This window comes from Cololabis saira, chromosome 1 (assembly GCF_033807715.1).
Source record: "Cololabis saira isolate AMF1-May2022 chromosome 1, fColSai1.1, whole genome shotgun sequence".
NCBI classification, from domain to species: Eukaryota; Metazoa; Chordata; class Actinopteri; order Beloniformes; family Belonidae; genus Cololabis; species Cololabis saira.
This window is the reverse complement of record NC_084587.1, coordinates 57236424-57259464: the sequence shown is the minus strand read 5'-3', so window position 1 is coordinate 57259464 and position 23041 is coordinate 57236424. Positions and strand designations below refer to the sequence as shown.

Here is a 23041-nt window from a genome sequence, read left to right as displayed (position 1 = left end):
AAACAACATAGAGCTGTCCCTTTAATCCCAACAACATGCTCTAACCTGTGCAGTAAAATGCCATGATCTATAGTGTCAAAAGCAGCACTGAGGTCCAGTAGCAGCACTGAGGTCCAGTAACTCTGTTGTATTAGACGCTATATAAATAAAATTGAATTGAAAAAATTGAAATGAATCAGAATCAGAATCAGAATCAGAGTACTTTATTAATCCCAAAGGGCAATTCATTTATACAGTCGGCCTGTCCATAGCAGCAACACACAATACACAAAACGGGCAACATCCACGACCACATCAGCAACAACAACCTCAACCAGTGACATCACAGCAGAGCAGAATGCAAATTCTTTATGGTTCACAGTCGTTCATAGCAAGAAAACTTAAGTTTCATTTTGCATTTAGCAGCCTTATGGCAGACGGAACAAAGGAATCCGCATAGCGGTTAGTTTTCCGCACCGGCACATAATACCGCCGACCTGAGGGCATAATTATGAAGCGGTTGGCCAGAGCATGATCAGGGTGGGAGAGTATCCTGTCTGCTTTCTGCACCACCCGTGCTTTCCAAAGAGAGCAGAGGTCTTTAAGCTGGACTCCAGTAATTTTTGAGCAAACCCTAACGATGTCGTTCAGACACTTTTTGTCTTTCATGGATAGACCACCAAACCAACATATAAAAGAAAATGTTAAAAGACTTTCAATAAAAGTTTGATAAAAAGTACACAAGATGTTTCTGCTGATACTAAAAGAGTTGAGTTTCCTCAGCAGATAGATCCTTTGATTTGCTCGCTTTACAATGCCATCAGTGTTTTCAGTGAATTTCAATTTCGAGTCGAACACAGTGCCCAAGTATTTGTACGTTTGTACTATTTGTACCTCTTCATTGTGGATAGTGCTCGGTTTGGGGTCGACACTGGATTTCCTGAAATCTATGATAATTTCTTTGGTTTTTGATACATTTAGGTCGAGGGAGCTATCTTCACACCATTTGATAAATTTGGGGAGGGCACAACTGTGATTTGATTGGTGGCCCTGAAGAAGAGACAGTAAGACTGTGTCATCTGAAAACTTGACAAGACAGCTGTTTTCTTGAGAGGATCTGCAACTGTCTGTGTAAAGAATAAAAAGCAGGGGAGAAAGGACACAGCCCTGGGGGGAGCCTGTGTTTGACAGTAGGGCAGAGGACATGCGTCCATTCACAAAGACCTGCTGCAGTCTGTTTGTTAAAAAGTTTAAAATCATCAATAAAATCTGATCCGGTAGCATAAAATGAGAGGATAACCTTTCAACTAAAATGTGAGGCTGCATCTTGTTAAAAGCAGAGCTAAAATCAGCAAATAAAAGTCTGGCATGGGATTTAGGTTTTTCGAGGTGCTTGTACAATTTATCTAAAATGAAGAGCTTTGCATCCTCCACACCTCTACCCGCCCGATAGGCAAACTGTAATGGGTCCAGTTTGTCAGAAGTTAATGAAATGATTTCTTCTTTCAGGATTTTTTCGAAGATTTTCATTACCAAAGAGGTCAGTGCTATTGGCCTGTATTCATTTAGTTCCTTGGGTTTTTTTGATTTGGGGATAGGAATTATCGTTGATTTTTTCCATGCAGTAGGTATATGACCACTATTTGCACACATCTGAAAGATGGTTGTGAAAATTTCTCCAAGCTGGTCAGCGCAGTGGCGCAATGTGCGTCCACATATGGCGTCAGGTCCAGCAGCCTTCCCTATTTTTGTTTTTTTAAACAGGGTTATGACCTGATTCTGGGATATTTCAATTTCATTTAGAGGTGTCAGTGACTCTCTTAGCTTAGGGACATCCTCTGACAGGGGCCTTTCAAATCTGGCAAAAAACAGGTTAAAAGCATCTGGTAGGTCAGCATCATCCACACCTTTTATCCTGGTGAGTTGTCTGGTTTCACTGGTGGGCTGGTTAATGGCTGCCATAGACTTGATGCCTCGCCAGGCTGCCCTTAGATCCCCGCTACTGTATTGATTTTCAATTTTCCTTCTGTACTGTATTTTTGCCTTCTTTATTTCATTTTTTACTTCTCTGGATACTGCTTTCTTTTCCATGGGGTTCCCACAACAAAAGGTCTTTTTCTTTTTGTTGATGACACTTTTCAGCTCTTTGGTTACCCATGGCTTGTTGTTTGGATAAATACACACCTTTTTTGTTGGGATAACTGTATCTACACAGAAATGTCCTTCATCTTGTAACACTTCCTCAGAGCTACTTTCAACTCATCCATGCTTTCTTTTGATTCTGTGATCAAAATCAGATCATCAACATACACTGCTAGTATCTCCAGCTTCTGGAGATACTCACAAACACACATGGGTCTACTGTGCTCTGTGTAAAGCCAATGTCCTTCATGAACTCTGTGAAAGCCTTGCTCCAGCAGCGAGGAAACTGCTTCAGCCCATATACGGACTTCTTCAGTTTGCACACTACTGTAGATGTTCCTGTCCTGGGTTCGCATATCCCTCCGGTTGCTCCATTATACTGTCCTCGCCATGAGTAGGCTTTATTCAAAGCTTGACAGTTAGCGAACAGTGTGAAGTCCTCCAATAAAAAAAAGGCGTAACTTTACTTGCACATTTATTGAAGATCCACAATTTATTTTAAAACTGTAACAATGCACAAAATGCTAACACAAATCAGAATCTAAACAATATTCATTGCACTGACATGACTAAGAAATGTAACTAAGGTATAAAATGTTGAGTCATAGGGCAAAGCTATGCTGGCCATCAATTAATATCATAAATGCCCCTAAACACAGGGCAGAACATCCATGTACTGTATATCTCTTCCTCCAGATGTCTATTGAGGAATGCAGTCACAACATCCATCTGATGTACATGTAGCTTGTTTTGAACAGCAAAGGACAACAATGTACGAATTGAGCTTAATCGTACCACAGGTGAAAAGGTTTCATCATAGTCAGCACCATACATCTGTGAGTAGCCTTTAGTGGCAAGTCTGCACTTGTGTCTCTCCACTCGTCCATCACTGTGATGCTTGACTTTGAACCCCCACTTTGATCCTATGGCCCTGCAATCCTTTGGTAAATCCACTAAGTCCCATGTCTTGTTTTCCAGCAGCGACTCATATTCCAAGTCAGCCGCCTCCTCCCATTCCTTTACATTAGGACTCATTAACACTTCTTTCAGCGTGCTTGGCTCTGTGACACAACACACATTGGCAGAATGATTGCAGTGACCATGTCCGCAAACTCATCATATCCATATCTCTTTGGAGGCTTTCTGATTCTGCCGCTTTCTCTAGTAGATTTGTTGACAGAGGCTTCGTCAGCTGGTGTTCGCATTTCATCTGTATTGATGGTGACTTGATTTTTATGTAGTATTCCATCAACCTGCCCAGGGACTACAGGTGGAAAATAGCAAGTTGCTACAACCTGGCACAATGCAGGTTCTCTTGCAAAAGATTAATGTCTTATATGCACTGTCCCTGTTTTGAAATAAATAAATAAATTACAAATCACTGTATGTCTCAGATGAGTCTTCAGCATCTTCACACATCATGCTTTTGGCCTTGTGGGTTTTGTTTTTCTTTTTTCTACTTGGACAGTCACGCTTTATATGACCTTCTTTCCCACACTTGTAACATCTGAATGAGCTTGATCTGTCAGCTCCCACTGCCTTAGAATTAGGCTGCATATCTCCACAAACCTGTGTTGACATGGCTGATGCACCACCAGATGCAGCACCATCATTATCAGCTTGCACTCGCTTTTGCTCGTCATTTATCAATGCTGAACAAACTGCAGTGTCAAACTGTCCATCTTTGTTTCTAGTGCAGAGACAATTGTAGCATAGCTTGATGGCAAACTGCCCAGGAGGGTTACAATCTGGTCTTCCTGCTCAATCACAGCACCTATTGCTCCAAGCTGATCAGTAAATTCCTTAATCCTCTTCAAATGTTCAGTTAAGCTTTCTTTTAACTCTCTCAAAATGTCCTTTCAGCATGTTCCATGCCTCTTTTGGGGTCTGACAGCTTGTTATCAGGTACAACTGGGGAGTACTTACATTCAGAACCAAGACGGAGGATGCCCTTTCTCTCTGTCTCTCAAATTCTGTTTGTGCATTAGCAGTAGCATCCGCTGCTAGCACATCCGTTTCCATTACCATGCCCCACAGTCCTTTGGCTTTCAGCAAGTGCTCCATCTGAAATTTCCATGTTGCCCAGTTCTCTGGTCCGCTCAGCTTGTCAATAAACAGTTTGTCTTCCATTGTGAATCCCACACCACCGTTTATATCACAAAAAACTCACCAAAAAGACAGCTTTTTAGCGACGCTCTGGCTTATAACCTAGTGTCAGTTACAAAAGCCGTCAATAGAGGGCAGCATAACACATTCTCAATACTGTGTCAAATTACTGTTTTACAACATTATGGCCAAGATAAGAGTGTGTGTGGGGGTTAGTAGGAAAGGATGAGAGAAGAAAAGTAAAACCCAAGATACTAGAATAACTTCTCACCACCAGAAAAACAAGCTCTTCTGATATTTCCCACACAGAGACGCACCAATGTGAAACTAACTTCACATGTGTGCTCTGGTCATTTAACTGGGAAATGAGGAAGGGCTTTGTTTTCTGTTGTGGAAGAACATGTCATCAAGATCCAGCAACGTGGATGCAACAGTAGACAAACGATAAAATAAACAAACACACTTAAACTAAAAAACACAGTTGTGACGGGATCAGCGGTTCGTAAAACTAAACTTGTTAAATGTGTTAACTATGTTTTTCTGCCTAGACACAAAACAGCCTCTTTCGTGGATCTTTGTAGTTGAAGATAAAGGTGGTTAGGTCTCGACGGTCAGCGTTCCTTGGTGAACAGCTGGGTGGTTACACTCCGCAGGTGATCCTGGTAAAGAGCGGCTCTCTCTCTCTCCTGAGTGGTTGCAACGAGTGGTGGGTCACTCGTTGCAGCGCTCCAGACGGATGCTTCTTCGGTCACGATCGAGGTCGGTTCTAGGGGGGGGCAGGGGTGGGCTGTGCCCACCCAAACGTGTGTCCTGCCCACCCAATCAAAGTTATGGGGATCCTTTATTTTTTTATAATTAAATTTTTTTTATATATATATATATAAAAATATCACAAAATATCTGTACCGTTTCTGATTGGGTGGGCACTGCGCATCATTTTTACACAGAACAATGAACGCATACCGCAAAAGTTGTGTCTCGGAGACGTGAGACGTGTTCAGAACAGCACACAGAGCACACACTGAAGGCTGATTTATGGTTCCGCGTTACACCAACGCAGAGCCTATGGCGTAGGGTACGCGGCGACGCGCAACGTTCTTGCGCGTCGCCGCGTGCCCTACGCCGTAAGGCTGATTTATGGTCCCGCGTTACACCAACGCAGAGCGGCGAGGGCGAGGGCGGAGAGCGCCGGTGCGGGTGGCGGTGCTGCGGTGCCTTTCAGGCTCTGGAGCCGCCAGCCTGCCGCGGGACCTTTTAAATCAACGCAGAGCCTACGCCGTAGGGTACGATTGATTGATAAAAAAAAAAAAGAAAAAAACATTAAATAAATGCAGCCTCAACAGGGCACAAGCCAGTGTCCTGTTTGTGCCGGTGTTCTGCCATTTTTTGCTGCTTTGTCAAAAAATGCTACCTAATGGTTTTCTACCTTTGTAAAGCTACAATTTTACTGCTTTTTACTCCCTAAACCACTTCCTTTCCCCCAAGTGGTCCTTGTCTCTTGCCAGGTCGTCATTGTAAATAAGAATGTTCTTAATGACCTGCCTGGTTAAATAAAGGTTAATGACTGAATGAATATCAAATAAAGCGATATAATTGTTTTTTTTTTCTCTTTATCGTATAATGTTCACAAAGTGTAATGCAATTCATGTCATGGGTAGTGTATTTTGAAGGATCAAATACTCAACATCCCATATTATCCATTTTACATCGTGCAAGAAATGATGGACGTGGCAATCAAACTTTGAAAATCTACTGTGCGCGTGCGCAGAACCACAAGTAGCATTTCTCGGCAGGTAGCAAGGATTGGCAGAACACCGGTCCCAAGCCCGGGTAAATGCAGAGGGAAGTGTCAGGAAGGGCAATTGGGTTAGCATACTGTGGAGAAGATAGATGAACTGATATAATGATAGCATAGTTTTCAATGCATTTCGGGGGTTTGACCCCCCAAAATTTTTTTCGCCCACCCTACATTTCAGTCTGCCCACCCTAGTGGGCCTCTCTAAATCCGGCCCTGGTCACGATAATGGAGAAGGCCGGCCCATAGCTAGTAGCTCTTCATACTAAAATAGGAGCTGTGGCCTTTTCATAGCTGACAGAGAACTCCATGGGACCGTGGACAGGTCTGAGGTACCCTGGGAGCGAGAGAGGAGGAAAAAGAAATAGAGAAAAAATAGCAAAGAGAGGGGGGGGGCCTGCTCTTTATACCTGGGCCCAGGCTGTGACTGCGGCTCCTCCTGCAGTGTGGGATGTATGCCCTATGAGAGGGCTATTCCTTATCACTGAAGGGCCGTAAATGTAAATCCTGCTCGGGCTTTGAGTCACTATAGAGGTTCCTTTGTTTCAACCATGCGGTCAGCTGTAAGAAAATCAAGGCTGGCCTCAGAGCTGGGCCTTAAAGTTCAAATTAAAGGCTGGATTATAGTTCTGCAACAAATCGACGCCGAGCGTGCGCCGCAAGTTGCGCCGCAAGTTGCGCCGCAAGTTGCGCCGCAAGTTGCGCCGCAAGTTGCGCCGCAAGTTGCGCCGCAAGTTGCGCACCCCACGCCGCACGCCGTGCCTGACGCACCTCCCACAAATTGTAACTACGCGTCAAGTGGTCGCAGACCAACGCAGACCGAGAGGGCTGTGATTGGTTCGCTTGGTAGCAACGCATTTCTGGTTCTGGTTCGTGAAGCAGTAGTGAACGTTCAGCGCTCTTTCTTCGTGTATGTGTGATTTTTTCTGTTTTGTTTTTTTGCACAATAGTTGTCCTTATCTCTTTGATTCACTGTGACCGTAAAAGTCGGATAAACCATTCAGGAAAAGGTCGCACCCCCCTAGCGCTCGCGTGTGCTCTGCATTGGTGTAGTGCCAACCCTAATTCAGCTTTAAGGCTTCCCATGTTCACATAGGACTGTGACTGTGTCGGTGCTGAAGTCATGGTGGAACTTAACACGCACTCAGCACCAACAGCGTCCCCGGCAGAAATTGGCAGGAACCCAGGACCTTGTAGCTGTGAGACAGCTGCTTTACCAGCTGCGCCACACTGCGCCACACTGCGCCTCAGGCGAGGCTTTTAAATTATTTTTAGCTCGTCTTCCTGCTGCTGAAAAGTCCGTTGGTAGCCTGAGCATCCATGCAGTGACAAAGCTTCTGGTGGATCTTTTTCTTCCTTGTCACCCCATCTAGCTCCCTTTGAATTCTGTCCTCAGCCACCAGGTTTATGAATGTCTGCACGTCAGAGCTGGACCACGGAACTGACTTTTGGGCTGCCATTGATGGTTGAATAGAATGAACAAGAAGCTACAGTCAAAGCCGCTCTTCAGCTGAAGCCCACATTCTGTCTGATTGGCCAACCGCCTGACCAATCATTGGCACGTAGTGTGATGACGTCAGATACAGCCCGGCTCAGCCCAGCTCAGCCCGCTTAGAACCTCGGCAGAGTACTTACTGAAAAGCCCTAGTGGAAAAGCGCCAAAACCAAGTCAAGGCAAGCCAAGTCGGGGTGAGTTGGTACTTGTGGAAAAGCGCCATTAGTTTCTAAATTACAACTGGTACCATCGCTTGGGTTTACACAACAATGCCACCTGGAGGCTGTTATTGTATTAGTCATGTGGATCAGAACAAACCATTGGGGTTATCATCCCCAAGAAAAATTAACTGCAATGCACACATTTTCAAAACCACACCAATAGACTTGATTGATCCAAATAGCAAAAGTACGTTAATTTACTTGAAATATTTTATTTTCACAACTCAAAAACCTTACATTTTATGAATAAAAACATGAAAAAGACCTGTTCTAGGTTCACCACATAGTTTGCATGTCTTGTTTTCCAGCAGCGACTCATATTCCAAGTCAGCCGCCTCCTCCCATTCCTTTACATTAGGACTCATTCACTAGCAAGGACCACGCCATCAACAGGATACGTTTAAATGATTTATTGATACGAAGATGATAACGATGACGATGGTGATGATAATGGCGATGACAATGGCGATGATGATGATCTATGGATCAGTCGATGCGTTGTGGGGAAGCTGGTAGGGAATCCGCCGCAGCGCCCGGGCAACGACGAACCCCCTAGGAATCTATGAGGTAGAGAAAGAGAGGGAAGAAGGAGAAGAGAAAAGGGGTGGGGGGGAGGGGTGCATAGAACGAGAGCGAAGAGGAAGTGAGGGTTAGGCTGGTATTTGAAGGTTTGCCGGAAGAGGCGTGGTGCCGGAGGAGGCGTGGTTGAGGCGTGGTCCTGCTCCCGAAATTCGCTTGTTAAGCTCCAATTCACTAGCAAGGACCACGCCATCAACAGGATACGTTTAAATGATTTATTGATACGAAGATGATAACGATGACGATGGTGATGATAATGGCGATGACAATGGCGATGATGATGATCTATGGATCAGTCGATGCGTTGTGGGGAAGCTGGTAGGGAATCCGCCGCAGCGCCCGGGCAACGACGAACCCCCAAAACCGTGGATTATTTAAGGAGATGAGACTGAGCGGATCTGAGGTCGCTAAGATCTGAGCGAATGTAGCGATGATAGTTGGGAGGACCATCAGCCCATGAGCTGTATGAGGTGCTCTGGGATACGTGGCTGGGAGGCTGAAGTGGCGGCTCCGATCCTAAGGAGTGACCGGAGTAGTGCGTTGGGGAGATGCCAGATAAGGAGAGTATATGACGGAAGCGATGGTGAAACCAGAAACTGGTGACGACTGTCCTGACTCGGACGCAAGGATCTGTTGAAGATGTGCTCTGTGTTTTCCAGGAAGACAAGTAGTTGGCCAGGGTCTCGAAGTATTCAGGGGAGATTGGTCTTCGGGGATGAGAAACGAGAAAGAGAGTCGGTGATGGTGGTGGAGTGACCGGGGACATGTGCTGCATGGAGGATAAATAGATGTATGGCTGAGTGCCAGACTAGACGGCGCATGAACAGCATGATGGATGTGGAGTTGGAGCGTCCTTTATTAATTATGTCGATACTTATCGATATGAAGATGATGGCGATGATGGTGGCGAAGAAGATGGCGATGATGATGGCGATGAATGATGATGGCGATGATGATGATGGCGATGATTATGGCGATGACGAAGGCGATGACGATGGCGAAGGCGAAGGCGATGACGATGATGGTGGCGAAGACGATGCCGATGATGATGGCGATGAATGATGATGGCGATGATGATGATGGCGATGAAGATGATGACGAAGGCGATGACGATGGCGAAGACGAAGGCGATGACGATGACGATAACGATGCCGATGCCAATGACGATGCAAGTGATGATGGCAATGACGATGTCGATGGCGATGACAATGGCGATGACGATGATGGTGGCGAAGACGATGCCGATGAATGATGATGGCGATGATGATGATGGCGATGGCGATGACGAAGGCGATGGCGATGACGAAGGCGATAACGATGCAAATGATGATGGCAATGACGATGTCGATGGCGATGGCGATGACGAAGGAGATAACGATGGCGATGAAGATGATGGCGATGATGGTGGCGAAGACGATGGCGATGATGATGGCGATGAATGATGATGATGATGATGGCGATGATGACGATGGCGATGACGAAGGCGATAACGAAGGCGATGACGAAGGCGATAACGAAGGCGATAACGAAGGCGATAACGATGATGATGCAAATGACGATGGCAATGACGATGGCAATGACATTGATGATCTATGGTTCGGTCGTAACGTTGTGGTATTCGTTTGCGCGCTCTGAGGGCCGTCCTGCTGCGAACCATCTGCCATCGTAAAAGTCCCCAAAAGCAGCATCAGTGTATGGATTGATGTCGTGGGGGTGAGCCAGTTGGTCATCATAAAAGAAAGTGATCCCCTTCCAGGTGGCAAGGAGGTTGAGCCACAACGAAGCTCGGCACGGCTCGAGTTCTCTGGGGAGATGGGAGACAAGAGAGATGGAACAGCGGAAGCGATGGACGGCAAGTGTGAGATGAAGGCCCGCCCTTGGGGAATAATGCGCATGGCAAAATTGAGGTGGCCCAGGAGGGAGAGGAGTTGGCGTTTGGTGCAGCCTGGAGCTAAGAGGAAATAGAAGACCGATAAATAAGAAGACCGATTCGGTTGAGCTTTCGGTTGGAAGAGAAGCCTGAAACAGATCCGTATCGAGAGTGATACCAAGGAATTCGAGGGAGGTGGAGGGGCCCGCCGTTTTCTCAGCGGACAATGGAACCCCGAGTTCGGAGACAACGGAAGTCAGGGTGACCAGGCCGGAAGCGGGTGGCGATGAGAGAGGGGTAACGATGAGGAATCATTCAAGAGATGGACGAGGAAGGAATGCCGTGGTTGTTGGAGAGGATCCAGCAGAGGGCCTCTGAAGGTGTCGAAAAGTTAGGGGCTACTCTTGCAGTGACTGACTGCAAGTAGTATGCACCTCGCCAGCGGACGCTGAAGTACACCAGCCCGGAAGCGGGTGGCGATGAGAGAGGGTGCCAGAAACCCTGGCCGGATCTAGCGGCTGTAGTTGGTGGAGGTGGGCTGAGGGGGGCAGTGGCATCCCGGTGCCAGAAACCCCAGCCGGATCTAGCTGCCGTAGTGGCATCCCGGTGCCATAAACCCAGCCGGATCTAGCTGCTGTAACCCCGGCTGAAGTTAGCTGTTGTAGGTGCTGGAGGTGGATTAGGTGCTGGAGGTGGGCAGTGGCATCCCGGTGCCAGAAACCCCGGCCGGATCTAGCTGCAGTAGTTGGTGGAGGTGGGCTGGGGGGGGGCAGCGGCATCCCATTGCCGGAAACCCCAGCCGGATCTAGCTGCCGTAGTGGCATCCCGGTGCCATAAACCCAGCCGGATCTAGCTGCTGTAGTTGGTGGAGGTGGGCTGGGGGGGGCAGTGGCATCCCGGTGCCAGAAACCCCAGCCGGATCTAGCTGCCGTAGTGGCATCCCGGTGCCATAAACCCCAGCCGGATCTAGCTGCTGTAGTGGCATCCCGGTGCCAGAAACCCCAGCCGGATCTAGCTGCTGTAGTTGGTGGAGGTGGGCTGGGGGGGGGGCAGTGGCATCCCGGTGCCAGAAACCCCAGCCGGATCTAGCTGCTGTAGTGGCATCCCGGTGCCATAAACCCCAGCCGGATCTAGCTGCTGTAGTGGCATCCCGGTGCCAGAAACCCCAGCCGGATCTAGCTGCTGTAGTGGCATCCCAGTGCCAGGGACCTTGGGGAGGGAGTGAGGAGATTGCTGGTGTGGGTGGAAATCCGACCTGCGAACGACGGCTATGGGCTGATCCGGATTGTCCGCGTCCTCTTCCCTCCGATGGCGGAGGTGGGCTGGAAAGGCTGGAAGATGGTGAGCTGCAGTGATGCCGGATGTTCAGAAGGGATGAACCGGGTGGAATGTGGACGACTGAAGAGGCAGAAGTTTCTGGGCGGCTGTCAGGCTCGGGAGAGCTGTGTTTCGGGCACGGCGGCGGCTGAGGAGTTTGCCTCCTCCGAAACATGGCGGGGTGTGCTAGCATCCCGGTGCTAGTAACACCGCTGAGTTAGCTGTTGTAGGTGTTGGGGGTGGGCTGGGGGGGGCTAGCAACCCGGTGCTAGTTACCCCGGCCCCGAAGTTAGCTGTTGTAGGTTTGTTTGCGCAGGTTTGGCCGGAACCGGAGAAGTGCGGGAAGCGAAAGCGTTGGGATGACGGGCGGCGGGACCAGCCGCGGACAGGGCGAACGAGCAGCTGCCCGCGGGGCCGGAACGAGTCGAGGAAGAAAACCGGGCCGAAATGCGGTGGGAGGGAAGCCAGGCACTGGCCGGAACTGGGGAAGGGCGGGAAGCGAAAGCGTTGGGATGACGGACGGCGGAATTAGCTGTAGACGGGGTGAAATGAGTAGTTGCCTGCGGGGCCGGAACGGGTTGAGGAAGGAAACTGGGTTGAAATGCGGAGGGAGGGATGCCGGGTACCGACATCACGATGCCGGTGGCCCCCAACCGAGGTAACCTGCTGGGACTGATGGAGCTGGGAAGCAGAGGATCCTGGCAACCCGGTGCCAAGAGCCCCTTCTAGCGCTGGCGGTTGAGGCTGCTGAATGAGCATAGCCAGGGTTTCTAGCATCCCGGTGCTAAAAACCCCGGCTGAGTTAGCTGTTGTAGGTGCCGGGGGTGGACTGGGGGGGGGCCTAGAAACCCGGTGCTAGCAACCCCGGCCGAAGTTGCTTGCTGGAGGTGGGCAGCGTAACGATGGAATCGTTTATGTTTCCACACGGACGGCTTAAGGTGAAAGACCGCTCATGTGCAGTTGAGGTTCCTGCAATGAGGCAACGTTGTTCGGAGATTATGTTTAACGAGAATGTTAATAAAAGACCTTGTGAGTAAAGGTAATGCTCAACGTCTGGTTTGTACGATCGCTTCTCTTTTACTATTGCGGTCTATGGGAAAAGCTTTCGGGGCCCCATGGGATGATTTTTTTTTTTTTTTTTTTTTTTTTTTTTTTTTTTTTTTGGGCGCAGTACCGTGGCTGGCCACTGGAAAATCTTCTGAGTGCGAGACCTGGGGGTCGACGTCACGGCGCGCCCTCGGAGTTGGCGTGATGACGTCATCCGGAAGAGAGCAGGTGTCGGCGGGGCTGATGGCGTGGCAGGCTGGCATGAGATTGAGAAGTTGAGAAGTTTTTTCTTTTTGTCCATGCGGTGAAAAGGGGACTCCTCCACCAGGCGGTGGCCCTATGGAGGGTGGCAACAGTCCAGCCCGAAACACCTGCAAAAGGCGGGCCGTCGGGGCCCCTGCCGGGGCGTGGCTAGACCGCCAGCGGATTGCGCAGCCTGGGATTGCCCGCGTCCCCGCCGATGACGGAGGCGGGCCGGGGGACGGGGAACGCACCTGCGGGCGGGCTGCCGCGATCCAGGATGTTGATGAGAGATGGACCGGACGGGATGGACCACTCGTTTGTGGGTGCGTGTCGCTGGAGCCAGCGTTGACAGCAGCTCCGCAGGTGGCTGAGAGAAAAGAAAAAGGGTTGGAGAACACGTGCGTTCCGGAGGAATAAACCGCCGCCGGAGCGGCAGCCGACGTGGGAGGTCGGCGGGCTCTTGGCGGGACACCGGGGCGGACGGGGCGGCTCGGTGGGGGGGGGGGCGGATTGCGCAACCTGCGCTGTCGGATCAATGGCGGGGAACACAGGAGGAGTCGGAGACCTGCGGCGACGATCCAGGATGTTCAGGAGAGGTGAACCGGACGGATGTGGATCACAGAGGATACGGGGCTTGACCGGCTCGCCGGGCGGCCGTGGGGGCCCGGAAGAGCGGCGCTTCAGCGACGGCTGAAGAATTTTCCTCCTCGGAGGAAATCCCGATCAGCTGGTGCATGTTGCTGGTGATCTCCTGCAAGCCGATCGTGGTCCGAAGGCGGTAGCAACACGAGATCCATGATGCCTGAATGGGTGAGTAACTGTTTTCGAGATACGAGAGTGTGTAGGAGCGTTGACGTGCTGCCCGAGAGCCAGCGTGCATAGAACGAGAGCGAAGAGGAAGTGAGGGTTAGGCTGGTATTTGAAGGTTTGCCGGAAGAGGCGTGGTGCCGGAGGAGGCGTGGTTGAGGCGTGGTCCTGCTCCCGAAATTCGCTTGTTAAGCTCCAATTAACACTTCTTTCAGCGTGCTTGGCTCTGTCACACAACACACATTGGCAGAATGATTGCAGTGACCATGTCCGCAAACTCATCATATCCATATCTCTTTGCTACCAAGTGAATCTCTTTCTGATTCTGCCGCTTTCTCTAGTAGATTTGTTGAGAGAGGCTTCGTCAGCTGGTGTTCGCATTTCATCTGTATTGATGGTGACTTGATTTTTATGTAGTATTCCATCAACCTGCCCAGGGACTACAGGTGGAAAATAGCAAGTTGCTACAACCTGGCACAATGCAGGTTCTCTTGCAAAAGATTAATGTCTTATATGCACTGTCCCTGTTTTGAAATAAATAAATAAATTACAAATCACTGTATGTCTCAGATGAGTCTTCAGCATCTTCACACATCATGCTTTTGGCCTTGTGGGTTTTGTTTTTCTTTTTTCTACTTGGACAGTCACGCTTTATATGACCTTCTTTCCCACACTTGTAACATCTGAATGAGCTTGATCTGTCAGCTCCCACTGCCTTAGAATTAGGCTGCATATCTCCACAAACCTGTGTTGACATGGCTGATGCACCACCAGATGCAGCACCATCATTATCAGCTTGCACTCGCTTTTGCTCGTCATTTATCAATGCTGAACAAACTGCAGTGTCAAACTGTCCATCTTTGTTTCTAGTGCAGAGACAATTGTAGCATAGCTTGATGGCAAACTGCCCAGGAGGGTTACAATCTGGTCTTCCTGCTCAATCACAGCACCTATTGCTCCAAGCTGATCAGTAAATTCCTTAATCCTCTTCAAATGTTCAGTTAAGCTTTCTTTTAACTCTCTCAAAATGTCCTTTCAGCATGTTCCATGCCTCTTTTGGGGTCTGACAGCTTGTTATCAGGTACAACTGGGGAGTACTTACATTCACACCTCCCACAAATTGTAACTACGCGTCAAGTGGTCGCAGACCAACGCAGACCGAGAGGGCTGTGATTGGTTCGCTTGGTAGCAACGCATTTCTGGTTCTGGTTCGTGAAGCAGTAGTGAACGTTCAGCGCTCTTTCTTCGTGTATGTGTGATTTTTTCTGTTTTGTTTTTTTGCACAATAGTTGTCCTTATCTCTTTGATTCACTGTGACCGTAAAAGTCGGATAAACCATTCAGGAAAAGGTCGCACCCCCCTAGCGCTCGCGTGTGCTCTGCATTGGTGTAGTGCCAACCATAATTCAGCTTTAAGGCTTCCCATGTTCACATAGGACTGTGACTGTGTCGGTGCTGAAGTCATGGTGGAACTTAACACGCACTCAGCACCAACAGCGTCCCCGGCAGAAATTGGCAGGAACCCAGGACCTTGTAGCTGTGAGACAGCTGCTTTACCAGCTGCGCCACACTGCGCCACACTGCGCCTCAGGCGAGGCTTTTAAATTATTTTTAGCTCGTCTTCCTGCTGCTGAAAAGTCCGTTGGTAGCCTGAGCATCCATGCAGTGACAAAGCTTCTGGTGGATCTTTTTCTTCCTTGTCACCCCATCTAGCTCCCTTTGAATTCTGTCCTCAGCCACCAGGTTTATGAATGTCTGCACGTCAGAGCTGGACCACGGAACTGACTTTTGGGCTGCCATTGATGGTTGAATAGAATGAACAAGAAGCTACAGTCAAAGCCGCTCTTCAGCTGAAGCCCACATTCTGTCTGATTGGCCAACCGCCTGACCAATCATTGGCACGTAGTGTGATGACGTCAGATACAGCCCGGCTCAGCCCAGCTCAGCCCGCTTAGAACCTCGGCAGAGTACTTACTGAAAAGCCCTAGTGGAAAAGCGCCAAAACCAAGTCAAGGCAAGCCAAGTCGGGGTGAGTTGGTACTTGTGGAAAAGCGCCATTAGTTTCTAAATTACAACTGGTACCATCGCTTGGGTTTACACAACAATGCCACCTGGAGGCTGTTATTGTATTAGTCATGTGGATCAGAACAAACCATTGGGGTTATCATCCCCAAGAAAAATTAACTGCAATGCACACATTTTCAAAACCACACCAATAGACTTGATTGATCCAAATAGCAAAAGTACGTTAATTTACTTGAAATATTTTATTTTCACAACTCAAAAACCTTACATTTTATGAATAAAAACATGAAAAAGACCTGTTCTAGGTTCACCACATAGTTTTGGCGGCAACTCCCTTTGCCCCAATTACATGAACAAAATAATCGAACTTTATTCACGAAATTTCGACTTTATTCTCGAAATTGTATTTCAACATTAATCTCGACATTTGGACTTTTTTCTCAACATTTCGACTTTTTTCCCGAAGCCGGCCCCTCAGGTTCTGTGTCCCCTGTGGAAGAACCACAGTGCTGGTATTTTTGGACGTCAGTGCAGCATTTGACACCGTTGACCATGGTATTAGTATTACTAGAGTGACTGGAGAATTGGGTTAAACTTTCTGGCACAGTACTTAACTGGTTTGAATCTTACTTAAAGGGGAACTATTATGGCATCTAATACCTATTTTAAACAGGCCTTGAATGTCTTAAAAACAAGCTTTTGATTTTTTTTTGCTAAATAAATTAGAAATTCAGCCTCTGAGCCATGTCTTTAGCATCCCAGTCTCTAACCTCATTATCTATGCAGGATTCTGAGTGGGCGGGGCTATGATAATGAGGCACTGTGCTTATTGGCTGCCTGAATGACGCGTAGCAGGGGAGGGCACAAAGACAGAATACAGACATTTGCGTTGGTTTTTACAACCAACAACAGAGCAAATCGCATGTCTAGTTTAAACAGATGCCATCACGATACACCGCTACGAAAAAATGGCGGAAGCTCCGGCCGGATTGGTTGCAGAATTTGGTTGCTTTCCTCCTTCTTTGAGTTGGCAGGCTGAGGGGAGACCACTTTATATATGTTAAAGCAAGAGAAAATTTGTTTTTTATAACAGGTCCCCTATAAAGGACAGGGATAACTTTGTGTCAATAGGTAATTTTACATTGGAATCAACAAAAATTGCATGTGGAGTTACCGAAGGTTCTATCCTAGGACCCTTCCTATTTAACATCTACATGCTTCCGCTAGCTCAGATAATAATAAACAACACGATAAGTTATCATAACTACGCAAATGACTGCACATTACAATGTCACCAGGTGAGCCCATACAAGTGTTGAGTAGATGCCGAGAACAAATCATTTAGTGGATGTGCCATCATTTTCTTCAACCAAAGCAAAACTGTAATAGTTATTTTTGGACCAGAAGGAGAGCGTTTAGGAGTCAGCACACAGCTTCAAGTATCATAACTACCAACTACTGATAAGGCTCGAAATCTGGGTGTAGTCATGGACTCAAAAGGAACACATAACCTGCAAATATACATATATACATACATACATACATACATACATACATACATACATACATACATACATACATACATACATACATACATACATACATACATACATACATACATACATACATACATACATACAGTACATAGACAGTGTAATGAACATAGTCTAATTTGTTTAGTTTTTTTCTCTCTTGAGAATCAGTAAAGTCTGTCTATATATTTTCAGGCTATATGGCCCTCTTAAAGTATATTTTAGCACTGTGTGCATACTCAGTAAAATCTAGTAGGTAAAGTGAGTTGTTTTATGAAAACTTACTTACAAAACTTACTTAATCTCTTAAACTTGCTTGCTTACTTATTCTTCAACCTCTGTGAATATTGTTCAGTCTTGCTCAAAAATAGGATTTTTACTCAATATTGAGACTATTTGCTTCAACACTTCATAGCTCTGCTATGTTGTGCTTTTTTTATACTATTTATGCCCTTTCCCATACTGTCTTTTTCCTCTTAGCATATGTCTTTTTCCTCTTAGCATATGCTTGTAATTCATAAATCAAGATATTCACTCTGTATTTCACTGGCATGCTGTCTTCCAGGGGCTGGTGTTTTCTTCCTTTCCTGTTCAGAAGGGGAGCAGATCAGCTTCTTATTTGACTGTATTGTCAGAGGCGTCAGCTCCAGCAGGCGCCTACATGGCCTACAACCAAACCAGCCAGGTGAACATACTTTCCTAAACACACAAACTAAAAACAGGATCATCTAAAACTTGACCAAACAACTTGGCAAACTTGACAAACTGAAATTTTACAACATATGTATAACAAAAATGTCCAGGGTGAGAAAACCAATTACTACAAGGCACTTAGTGAAACACAGTATAGTTGAAAACTAAAACGGATTGTAGAAGCAGCTTGACAAGGCCTGAGACATCAGCAACCAAATAAGTCAAAAAAGGTCTCCACACTTTAAGAAACTTCTTTTCAGAGCCATGTAGTGTATACCTGATTTTCTCCAGTTTCAGATTTGACAGCACATCCCTTATCCAGTGGGAAACTGAAGGTGGGACAGCCTCCTTCCACTCCAAAAGTATCAGGCGGCTTGCCAGAAGGGTGGTAAAAGTAGAGGTGGAAAAAGTACAAAAATATTGTACTTAAGTAAAAGTACAGATTTTCTGCTTGAAAGTTACTTAAGTAAAAGTAAAAAGTACCCATTAAGAACATTACTTAAGTAAAAGTATAAAAGTACCTCAAATTAAATATAATAAAGTACCAAAAGTACATGGTGTAAAATGTACTTAAGTACAAAAGTAAAAGTAAAAAGTACAAAGTACAAAATTCAAAGTACAAAATTCTTTTCAAAAGGATTGCAAAGAAATGAAGTCCCAACATTGTCATGCTGTCGAAAGTGGCTTTATTCCAAGAATTTGCTTACAACTCTAAATAATGGTGATATTATTCTGACCCCTTTAGCGTTTGTCTCCATTACCCCATTTTAATTTCTCCCTTTGCTCATCACTGCTGCTGTAACCCATTGGCCCCACTGACAGGTACACCCCCAGCCTGTAGTATGCAGTGACAAAATTAAGCAACCCCAGGTGAAGGAGGATGAAGGAGACTCTTGAACTGATTGAACTTTTAAATGCCAAAAACACTGGGGTGGAATGAAAGAATGGTGCCCATGGACATGCGTCGACTGCTGCTCTGTCCTCGTCGGTCCTCGACGCGACGGCGGTTCCTCCGGCATTCCGTGCGTTGCCACGTACCCTACGCCGTAGCTCTGCGCCGGTGTAACGTGGAACTATAAATCAGCCCCCGCTGTGCTGTTCTCATGGCAATAGCCTACATTTTCATTTAATGTAAGACTTGAATTTGTAGCGAGTAACGACGTGTCCAATTTTAAATATAGCGGATTAAAAGTACGATTTTTTCCTTGAAAATGTAACGAAGTAAAAGTAAAAGTAAAGAAAAATGAAAGTATCAATAAAAGTACAAATTCTCAAAAATCTTACTTAAGTACAATAACGAAGTACTTGTACTTCGTTACTTTACACCACTGGGTAAAAGCCATTACTTTGTGTCCCCCTACAGGTAGCTTCATCCCATCAGGAATAATCCCAAATATAGACACAAGAGGGTTTGGGTGGATTTTAACTGTTAACACCGTGGAGAGAGCTTCGAAAATAGCCTCCAATACCCCTTTAACTTCGGACAGAGCCAAAACATGTGGATTAATGTTGTGTTCTCCAATTTACAGTGAAGTCCCAAGGCAAGAATCCTACAGCTCTGCCCACCCCCCCTCCCCTCCCCTCCCCTCGTGGAGAGAGCCACTTCTATGCAGTTCAAGGCACATGAGGCAACTGCTGCAAAGTGGCTGGCTGCAATATTCATTGTTTTAAAGACATTACTCATTGTAGTGTTGGCCTGCCAGTCTGCTCTCAGGCCCCCCAACATTCACTTCTGTGAAGAAGCTATAATTAGCCAAAATAGCTAAGTTAGCAAATGACAGCTGACACCTCACGTATGCCACTTTTCCACAAGTACCTACTTGGCTCTACTCATCTCAGCTCAGCTCGACTCAACTCGGCCTGGTTTCCACTACAATTCAGCACCTTGAGCAGAAGTAGGAGGGTTGGATGAAGCTGCTGTGACGTATTTGATTGTGTGATCTGAAAGAAGATCACAGCTGCTGATCTGTGGCTTGTGTTCGATATCAAGTTAAAAAATGAGACTGAGAGAAGCTTCAAGCGGCGACGCTTTTTAATTTTTTTTAGTTTGTCTCTGCGCTGCTGAAAAGTCAGCTGGAGCCGTGAGCAGCTATGAAGAGACAGAGCTCCTGGTGGATCTGGTCGTTCCTTATCGCCCGTCTACATCCCTTTTTAATTCTCTCCTCAGCCACCTGGTTTATGAACATCTGCACCTCAGAGTTGGATCACCAAACAGACTTTTCTGCTGCCATTGCCTGTCGAATAAAATGAACAAGAAGCCGTCAGAGTCGCTCTTCCGCTGATATCACATCCTGACTCAGACGTCTGACTCCCAAACCCCCGACCAATCAGTGTCCTGTAGTGTGATGACGTCAGATACAGCCGACCCAGCCGCTTAGAACCTCGGCAGAGTAGTTACAGAAAAGTATCTACTCGGCACTCGGTAGACCCTTAGTGTAAAAGCGTCAAACCGAGTGGAGGCGAGCCGAGCAGGGCTGAGTAGGTATTAGTGAAAAGCGCCAATAGTGATGTGAAGAAACTTTGCATTTGCACATTAGCATCAGCTGCACTCAAGAAACAGAGATCCAGAAGCTAGGTTGTTGCCACCTTTACACACCAACACGCCTGCGCCACCGCAATATGAGCCTCTTTGGCACATGTGGCACAACCATCTCAGCTGCAATGCCTCCCCACTTGGACATGGACCTAGACTATAGCCATCTTAAAGGAAAATGCTGCTTAAAGGTATAGTCTGTAATGTTGGAGAGCTAGCAAGATTTGAAAGTGGCACCTCCTCTAAGCCCCGCCCCTCCTCCCCCTCCCGTCAGCGCTCCGTCCAAAGCCACGCCCCCACAAACTTTGGGGAACGCGCATTTGCAGGAGTCGAGTTTTCCAGGACATTTTGGACAGCACATTTTCAACAAAACTACCCCATGTCTCATTCACCTGTAAGCGAGGCCGGTTTTAGGGGGGGCAGGGGTGGGCTGTGCCCACCCAAACGTGCATCCTGCCCACCCAATCAAAGTTATGAGGATCCTTTATTTTTTTTATAATTTTATTTTTTTATAAATATAAAAAAATATCACAGAATATCTGTACCATTTCTGATTGGGTGGGCACTGCGCATCATTTTTAGACACAACAATGAACGCATACCGTAAAAGTTGTGTCTCGGCGGAGGGTCCCGACGTCCCAGCAAAATGAGAAGTTCAGAACAGCAGACAGAGCACACACTGAAGGCTGATTTATGGTTCCGCGTTACACCAACGCAGAATGGTGCGCGTCGCCGCGTACCCTACACCGTAGGCTACGGCCTAGCCCTATGGCGTAGCCGTGGCAACAGAGCCTGCACAGCAGCGCAGCACACCGCCAGCCGCACCCGCGCTCTACGCCCTCGCCGGGACGGAGACGCCTCCATCGCTACTGATCCCTCCACTGTGGGGATCAGTCTGGATCAGTCTGTCAGAGGCGACTTCATAGAAGGACAGAGTTCCAGCAGGAACGTCCACGTCCACTGCTGCTCTGCCAGAGAATGAAGATGAAGATGAGGAGATTATGGATGTTTCTCTGTTATTGTGACAGACACGTTACTGACCACCTGGATGATGGTTCAGACTCCAGGAATGATCATTTCTTCCAAACACTAAGGTCATCAGAGTTTCCTCTCCTGCTGATTCTTTTGTAACTCACTGCTACAGAAACTCGTCCGCTCCACTGGACCTCCCAGTAACAGCGACCCGTCAGAACTTCTCTACACAGCAGCTGATCCCAGTAATCAAACCTGTCTGGATGATCAGGATATAACTGATCCTCCTCCACATACATCATCTTCCTGTTGTCGTCAGACAGTTTGATCTTGTTGTGGACTGTGTTTGTGTCGATGGTGAGTTGAGAGGAATCTGATGGAGAAAACAATTATTTATCAGTTATTGATCACTGATGGACTGGGGGTCCATGGGAGACCCCCAGTAGCGGACAACCTGCGCCGCAGAATCGCACTTTGGCTTTCTTTAGCCTTTTTAGCAGGGCGAGCCGTTACATTCGACGTGACCGCCCGACAATTGTCTCGAGCTGATCGTGGCATGCCGTGGCAATGATAACAATTATTCTGAGTCCAAATCCCATGCTCTATATTCCTAAATTGAGTATTCCAAAACGAATAATGCAAACTACAGATCACGTCATTGGCACCCCAGAATAGAGCGCCACCGAGGTGGCAAAGCGCAGTGGAGTGCGCTCTGAATTTGGGCACACCTCTACCAGTGTCTACCAGTGTGACAGTCTTTGTGAGGAAAGATCTATTCCACCTTCTCTTTGCACCTCCAAAACAGACAAGCAGTTGTTGCGTCTCTCTCATGGAAGGTAAAGCTCCTAAACCCGAATCGCGCAAACCCGAAGCGCGCACATGATGAGATGAGGTCTCTCCTCCTCCTCCATTTGTACAAATTGATGAAACCAAAACAAACTAAGCAAACGTAATTCATTTGGTAGATAGAGTCCAGTTACTACACTACAGAATAGCCTACAGTTCAGTTGAATGGATGAAATTCGCGCTTCAAACCAGTCACTTACAGTCTCCAATCAGTGCAGTTGGTGCGTAGCAGCCAATGGAAGAAGCCCATATGCTGCACATGCTTGTTGTTGACAAGGCTATTTATGGCTGTTGAAGAAGCCTAACGTTACACTCCCCGAAAAAGTGTCGGGTCTGACACATCCACAGCATTAACCGGCTACTGCCGTTTTTCTACATCGGCCGCCCTGACGGTTATTTTGCACATTAGCCGGCTATTTTACACATTCATCACCGCCCTGCCGGCTAATTTACACATTGACCGGCTAGTTTGCAAAATAGCCGTTTTTCTACATTAACCCTAACATATATATATATATATGTTTTATGTTTCACAATGCCATGGTCCAGACATCAGTAAGACAGTCTGTAAGTTTATCAGAGACCTGTGGGCAATTGTAAATTATAACTTAAAACAAGGAATATGTCAGAAACATTTCTTTACTTGTTCCTTTCAATAAAATTAAATACAGTATGTTTATATAATTTTAACAAGACTAGATTTTATTTGCTCCACAATCTTGCAGCTGATGCATAAAAACCAATCTTCCATACATGTATATTTAGGGCTGCAGGTAGAATATTAACTTTTAAAATCCTTGTAATTAGTTGTTTGGTTTATTGCCCATAGCTGTCATGCAT

At 47.0% G+C, this 23041-nt stretch overlaps 1 protein-coding gene across 1 annotated transcript in view; it reads left to right on the top strand.

Annotated features, from left to right (window-relative positions):
* The window catches only part of dok7b (docking protein 7b), a 105379-nt gene that overhangs the window by 61640 nt on the left and 20698 nt on the right, over nt 1–23041 (top strand). The window contains exon 6 of the mRNA XM_061728320.1: nt 17723–17842. Within this exon, the coding sequence (XP_061584304.1) occupies nt 17723–17842 (120 nt within the window). The remainder of the gene's footprint in view (nt 1–17722; nt 17843–23041) is intronic.